This window comes from Sebastes umbrosus, chromosome 20 (assembly GCF_015220745.1).
Source record: "Sebastes umbrosus isolate fSebUmb1 chromosome 20, fSebUmb1.pri, whole genome shotgun sequence".
NCBI classification, from domain to species: Eukaryota; Metazoa; Chordata; class Actinopteri; order Perciformes; family Sebastidae; genus Sebastes; species Sebastes umbrosus.
Window position 1 is genome coordinate 25,854,211 of NC_051288.1, and position 7,455 is coordinate 25,861,665.

At 37.1% G+C, this 7,455-nt stretch overlaps 1 protein-coding gene across 1 annotated transcript; it reads left to right on the forward strand.

Annotated features, from left to right (window-relative positions):
* Positions 1 to 2,564: 2,564 nt before the first annotated feature.
* Positions 2,565 to 5,077, forward strand: LOC119479856. The gene is made up of 2 exons (XM_037755824.1): positions 2,565 to 3,205; positions 3,254 to 5,077. The coding sequence occupies exons 1-2, from the start codon at positions 2,565 to 2,567 to the stop codon at positions 4,854 to 4,856; spliced, it is 2,244 nt and encodes a 747-aa protein (XP_037611752.1). The 3' UTR covers positions 4,857 to 5,077.
* The last annotated feature ends 2,378 nt before the right edge of the window (positions 5,078 to 7,455 follow it).

Here is a 7,455-nt window from a genome sequence, read left to right on the forward strand (position 1 = left end):
ATGTACGTATTTATTTATGTATTTATTTTATTCCTCTGCAATTCACCCCTTATTTATTTCCCCAGACTTATTTATTTATGTATTCTTTTATTTATGCATTTCTGGCTCATTATGCAAATGAGGGGCTGTCAATAAATGCATAAATACATATATTTAAAGAAATATAATAAAAATAAATGCAAAAATAAATTGATAAATGGAAAAAATAAAATAATAATAATAAAAATAAATACATAAATAAATTAAGGGGGAAATTAAACAGAGGAGTAAATAAATAAGGGAATTAATAAAAAGAAAAATAAATAAAGAAGCAAATTTACAGAAATATCAATTGTCACTTTTTATCAATTCATTAATGGCTATATTCATTTTTAATATTATTTTGCTACATTTAATGACATTTATTTATCTATTGAGTCATTTATTTATTTATTATTTTGGCAGAATTATGAGGAGAAGTCAGTTATAAATATTTACTCTACGATATAAACGATGAAGTCCTTTTGTTGTCTTCGGTGCTGCTGGCTTCTCCACCAGCTGCTGCTAGGACGCTGTAGGAGGAGACAGCGTCACCGCAAAGGATTCTGGGACTTGTAGTTTTACTCGCTGCTAGCCATATGACTCTAATACAGCTATAGCAGGCCTTGCTTATGGAACAGTTGACTCATTTGCAAGTGAAAGTCCTGTATAAAGTCCTGTATAAATACATAAGTAAAAGTACTGTCATCAATATGAGGTGGTCGGTGGTAGTACCAGTGGTGGAAGAAATATTATTGAGATTTTAATCTAAATTTTAAAATAAAATAAAATTAAAAGTAGAATTACCACAATATAAAAGTAGTATTACAAGTAAAAATCCTGCATTCAATTATTTTCCTGAGGTACAACTAGGTTACATAAGTGAAAGTACAAATGCAGTAGTGGAAGGTAACTACTGTAAGTACATTAAATAGTGGTGGAAGAGGTATTGAGACATTTTACCACGGAAAAAGTAGACTTACCACACAATGACAATTATCTATTACAAGAGAAAGTCCTTCAATCAAAACTTTACTCAAGAAGTGCAAAATGTACCCAAGATTATTTGTAAGTACCTTAAAATTGTATTTGTATTAATACGCGTATTTATTTACTCTTCTGTTTAACTTCCCCTTTTATTTATTTATGTATTTATTTTTTATAAATATTTAAATGTATTTATTTATTTTTCATTTATTTTTTATTTATTTATTTTATACTTACCTTTTATATTTATTTTTAAATGTATTTATGTATGTATTAATGCATTTATTGACAGCCCCCTCATTTACATAATGAGGCAGAAATGCATAAAGAAATGTATAAAGAAAAGAATACTGATATAAATACGTTTGGGGAAATAAATAGGAGTGAAACACAAATGGAAAACCGTGCATACATTTTTTAAAAAATTGGGTGAAACAAATGAGTATTGTAAACACACGTTAGTTTAGCAGCCCTAACCCTAACGTATCAACTTACTATTTGGGCACATGACTATAACTTTAAGGCTGATGCCGGTGGTTTTCATATGAAAAAAACACTGTTGCAAAAGAACACTTTCTTTGTACTTTATTTTGTACTTTAATTCACTGAATCAGCAGAACTTCAGTCTGAACTATTTTTACAGCTCTTACAGCAAACAATAAGACAGATGAGCAGAAATGTATTATTATTATTTTTTATTTTATTGAATCACTCATTAGATGATTATATGCACTGAATGTGGGAGAACATTCTCCAGAGTAGACAACGTTGTCCACAGACGTGGTCCTGAGAGCTCAAGCCCTTTCATTCCTTTTGAAGGAAAAAACTGTCTGAGAATGTTTTTCCAGGGTGCCGTTGCCTAGCAACAGCTGCTACACTGGGCGGGGTTTATGGAACGCTCTGAAGTGGCGATGTAATAAGAATGTCATTGAAGTGGCGATGTAATAAGAATGTCATTGAAGTGGCGATGTAATAAGAATGTCATTGAAGTGGCGATGTAATAAGGATGGCTTTGAAGTGGTGATGTAATAAGGATGGCTTTGAAGTGATGATGTAATAAGAATGTCATTGAAGTGGTGATGTAATAAGGATGGCTTTGAAGTGGTGATGTAATAAGAATGTCATTGAAGTGGTGATGTAATAAGGATGGCTTTGAAGTGGTGATGTAATAAGAATGTCATTGAAGTGATGATGTAATAAGAATGTCATTGAAGTGGTGATGTAATAAGAATGTCATTGAAGTGATGATGTAATAAGAATGTCATTGAAGTGGTGATGTAATAAGGATGGCTTTGAAGTGGTGATGTAATAAGAATGTCATTGAAGTGGTGATGTAATAAGAATGTCATTGAAGTGATGATGTAATAAGAATGTCATTGAAGTGGTGATGTAATAAGAATGTCATTGAAGTGATGATGTAATAAGAATGGCTTTGAAGAATTTCTCTTGAGTAGACCACAAATAGCTGTCTAAGGTTTAAACCAGCGAACACTCTCCAACGATCGGACGGATTTATTTGTTAAGTACATACGTACAAGAACTTTGACTCCAAAATCGCAATGCATCAAGAAATCCCCATAGATTCAGCAGGATGTTCACAGGAAGAGGCGATGCCTGAGGTCAATGTAGATCATGTTGTTCCCCCACTGCTCAAATCCTTTTTTAAGAGGTTGACAGCAGTGCAGTGGGAATCGTTGAAAGCAGGCAGATGTGAAGGCTACACTTCATTCATGCTGATAGACCTGACTTTGAACATAATAAGGGACTTGGCACAAGCCATCGGTAATTCTCTTGAGAACACAGCTGATGTGTCTGAGGACCTGGTTAAATCCATTCTTGGCGACACAATCTCTGAGAGTTTTGCCAAAGTTCTGTACGTTGAGGACCCAGTCCAGTGTCCTAGCTCAGCAGTGTTAACAGGCTTGATCGCCAGAGAAGTTGCAGTCAAAGTCCAAAATCCCATGGACATTAACAACGAGAATACTCCAGCCACAGTTAGCGCGATGGTTATTCATAGCTGCAAAATGTGTAAGGCATTCATAGGCAAGATGGAAGCAGTGTTCGCACCTCGATCCCCGAACCAGAGAACAAGTCTGACCACCTCCCAAAAACCAACGGTGGAACCAGAACCATCAGACGCTGATGACCACCCTGAGTCACCAACTTATGAATCAGAAGATTCAGACGCTGATGACCATCCCGAGTCACCAATTCATGAATCACAACATTCAGATGCTGATGACCATCCTGAGTCACCAACTCATGAATCAGAACCATCAGACGCTGATGACCATCCTGAGTCACGAACTCATGAATCAGAAGATTCAGACGTTGATGACCACCCTGAGTCACTACCTTATGAATCAGAAGATTCATACGCTGATGACCACCCTGAGTCACCAACTTATGAATCAGAAGATTCAGACAGTGATGACCACCCTGAGTCACCAACTCATGAATCAGAAGATTCAGACAGTGATGACCACCCTGAGTCACCAATGAAGAGACGACTGGAACCTTCAGACACTGATTCGTGGTCATCCTCAGACACTAATGGGTGGCCTCTGCCATTGATGTCTGAGGTTTCTGATTCAGAAAGCTCTGAGGAACCAGAGATCACAACAGAGCCCGTGCTTGAGATTGCAAGGATCCAATCTGTTGCAGAAGTACTGAGGAATGAGTTGAATGAGATCATTGAACCTTTCTTGGATGACGTACCAGACTTTGAGTATGAGCTGCTGCAATCTCAAAGCTCTCAGGAGATTGAAGATGTTGCAGAAGACATTGTTCGGACTCTTGCTGTGGACATGATGGAGGCAACAAATCCTGCAGACTCAAATCAAACAGAGAAAACGCACAAGAACACGCCCAAAAAAATTGGAAGAAAAATCAGAACGTTATTGTCAAACAACGTTTGCAAAGCATGTGTCCATAGTTTGATGGCACAAATGAATGAGCAATTCCCCCAGTACGCCAAAGTTGCAACCAGGAAGTCAGTGCAGTCACACACAGAGGAGGTTTACTTTCTGCTTAAAAAACGAGTAAAAACAAACGATCGTCTTCAACTCGCTCCAAACAAACCCATCCCCAGTGGTCAAGTCGTGAAACTCAGAGAGGATATAGTTGATCTCCTCTACAACCACATGGTAGATGAGCCCAGGCTTTGCAGACAAGGGCCAGTTCCTCAGAAAAATGCTGCCATGTTTGCTGAGTTACAGAAGAGAGTGGCAGATCTCCTGGCAATGTCCAGATGGTGGCAGACGTTTCAGACCTTCATGCCCAGTGAAAGGGCTAGACGTGCCATCATGGGCACTGAGCCAGAATGGACCAGCAGCATCAAGGTGAACGAAGCTTTGGCAACTGCTGCAAAGCCTTGCCCAGTATCTGTGAAGACACGTGACGGCTCTGCGCAGGATGCCACACCGCGTAAAGAAATGCAAAAAAAAGCCATAGAGATATTCATGGGGCAGCTGCTTTTGCGGATATTGGAGAAAGCAAGAATCAAGTATACCTGCACAAACACCAACGAAATGGTTGAGAGCCTGATAGAAAGAACATGGGCCGAAGTCCAGGAGGTAGATTTTGAAATCACCCCGGAAACGTTCAAAAACCTTGACAAGACCATTTTCCAGGACCTCCTTAAGAAGTGGGGCAGTGCAGAAGGGGTGCTGGTCTCCTTGAAATTGGGTGAACTAGAACTTGGAGACCACATTATCTACCCTCTCAAATCTCACCTGATGAAACCACCCAAACAGAGTTGTTCCACCTGTAGGTTCTTCTCCTCTTTGGGCAGAGCTTTCTCCAGTGTCTGCAGATGTATGTGTGGACGGGGACGGGTTGGTGTTATGTAGGTGAAAGGTAACGTGGGTTTTCTCCGGGCGCTCCGGTTTATCCCAAATACAGAGAGTTCAGTGAATTAATTTAGTATTCAAAAAGGGTTTTTCCTTCAAAAGGAATGCAAGGGCTTGAGCTCTCAGGACCACGTCTGTGGAGAATGGAGAATGTTCTCCCACATTCAGTGCATATAATCATCTAATGAGTGATTCAATAAAATAAAAATAATAATAATACATTTCTGCTCATCTGTCTTATTGTTTGCTGTAAGAGCTGTAAATATTCAGTTCACACTGAAGTTCTGCTGATTCAATGAATTAAAGTACAAAATAAAGTACAAAGAAAGTGTGTTCTTTTGCAACAGTGTTTTTTTCATGTGAAAACCACCGGCATCAGCCTTAAAGTTATAGTCATGAGCCCAAATAGTAAGTCGATACGTTAGGGTTAGGGCTGTTAAACTAACATGTGTTTACAATACTCATTTGTTTCACCCAATTTTAAAAAAAAATGTATGCACGGTTTTCCATTTGTGTTTCACTCCTATTTATTTCCCCAAACTTATTAATATCAGTATTCTTTTCTTTATACATTTCTTTATGCATTTCTGCCTCATTATGCAAATGAGGGGGCTGTCAATAAATGCATTAATACATACATTTAAAAATAAATATAAACAGGTAAGTGCAACAATAAATAAATAAAAAATAAATGCAAAAATAAATAAAGACATTTAAAATTTAATAAAAAATAAATACATAAATAAATAAAAGGGGAAGTTAAACAGAAGAGTAAATAAATACGGGTATTAATACAAATACAATTTTAAGGTACTTCCAAATAATCTTGGATTTTTACTTGTAATTCTACTTTTATATTGTGGTAATTCTACTTTTACTTTTATTTTAAAATATCTCAATAATATTTCTTCTTCTTCTTCTTCTTCTTCTTCTTATCATACCTCAATAATATTTCACTATTAGTTTGTTGATACAATGATGCTGACCGACACTGCTTTAGAGCCACTATGCTGCAGTGATGTACATTATTTCCACACAAGTTTCAGATTTAACTGTAGAAAATGTACCCTTATACATATCTGTCAGTTGTTTATGATAAAGAAAAAAATATAACGCGCCGAAATATGGGTTAAAAAGGCGTTTTTGATAGGTTCATATTTAGGCAATTTTCAAAACTTTCCCTTCATACAATTCATTAGGACTTTATTTTCTGCCATTCACAACATATTGAGTTTGTTTTTGTCGCAATTTGTGTGAAGTAGACCCAAATTTTTTATGTCCAATGCCTGGTCCAGTTAGAGTTATTTTGTCTAAGGAAGGAATATTGTGCTGAAAGACTGGACACATTTTGAATGCAGCTGTTCATATACACATTAACACAAACTCTAGGCACCACCTAGGGCACCAAAAGGGCTAGAGCCGGCCCTGGTCTGTCCATCAAAAAAAATTAAAAAAAGGACAAAAACAATAGCTTGGATTAACATTTATTCATGAAAAGGTCGAGTAGAGAGTTCATTAGTGTCCATCCAGACATGAGGAGATACAGAAGGAAAATACAGCACACAAAAATAAAATCAGTGCACAGATAAATCTTACAAAGATTGCATAATATAAAGAAAGGTTATAAAATTTCCCAGAAATAGTGCAATTTCTACCACCACCAGGAAAACAAAATGAAACCCTCTCCACTCTCATTGCCATTTGCCCAAAAGCTCCACTTTCCACATCAGACTCAAAGGATAGTTTGGTTTTCTTCATACTTCCAACCAGATGTGATGCTTCTTTTTCTGGAAGCTAAGAGAAGTGCATAAAAAAAGCTGATGTTATTTGGGTGGCTACATGAAATTGAATTCGACTGAGAACATACATGAAGTTCAAAGAATGATATCCTACATTGCACCCAGCAAATGTAAAATATACATAGTGTAAATATGACATCCATCCTCGACACACACGTTAATGCAGAGCCAGTGGTTTATTTTGTCCCCTATTAAAAAAGGAACAAGGCTACATGTGTGCAAAATAAAAAAAGTACGACAGCATTTAAATAAAGTTTTCACATTTAAAAGGACAAAATGCAGTGCATTAACGTCAGGCATTAACCCCCTCAAGTTAAGAGAAACTTACATAACATAAATCAGCTCTTACTCGTCTTCAGTTAACGGTGACATAGTTGGTAAAAACAGCAAATAAAACCTGCAACAGATGACACAAATCCCAGACTCCTTGTGTACAAACCCACCACTACAAAGCATCTTGTAGTAACATGACAAAGCTCGGGACAGAAAATTAATTAACGTTACAGTATTTTATTCAATTAAGCATCTATAATTCATATCAAAAACCTCTTTAAAATAAACATCCAGCTTCCTGTCTCAAGTAGACCAACTTCCCCCCAAAAAACCCCTCGAGATGATATTCTGTCTGACAGAGGTGGACAAAACAAACACACTTGGCAGTGGAATTAAATCCAGTACAATCGCCCTGCAACAAACACTTCCTCTGTGAAACTAATAGATAATGTGGAGGCCAGAGTTTGTGTTGCTGCTGCACTGGCTTGCATTAGATTGTCAACTGTTCCCGTTATTTTGTCCACCTC

Bases quoted from the DNA above. Each gene is read 5' to 3' on its own strand.
- LOC119479856 (XM_037755824.1), top strand. From the start codon at position 2,565: ATGCATCAAGAAATCCCCATAGATTCAGCAGGATGTTCACAGGAAGAG. The intron at 3,206-3,253 runs CGAGTCACCAAT...TGATGACCATCC, and splicing joins TCAGACGCTGATGACCATCC to TGAGTCACCAACTCATGAAT.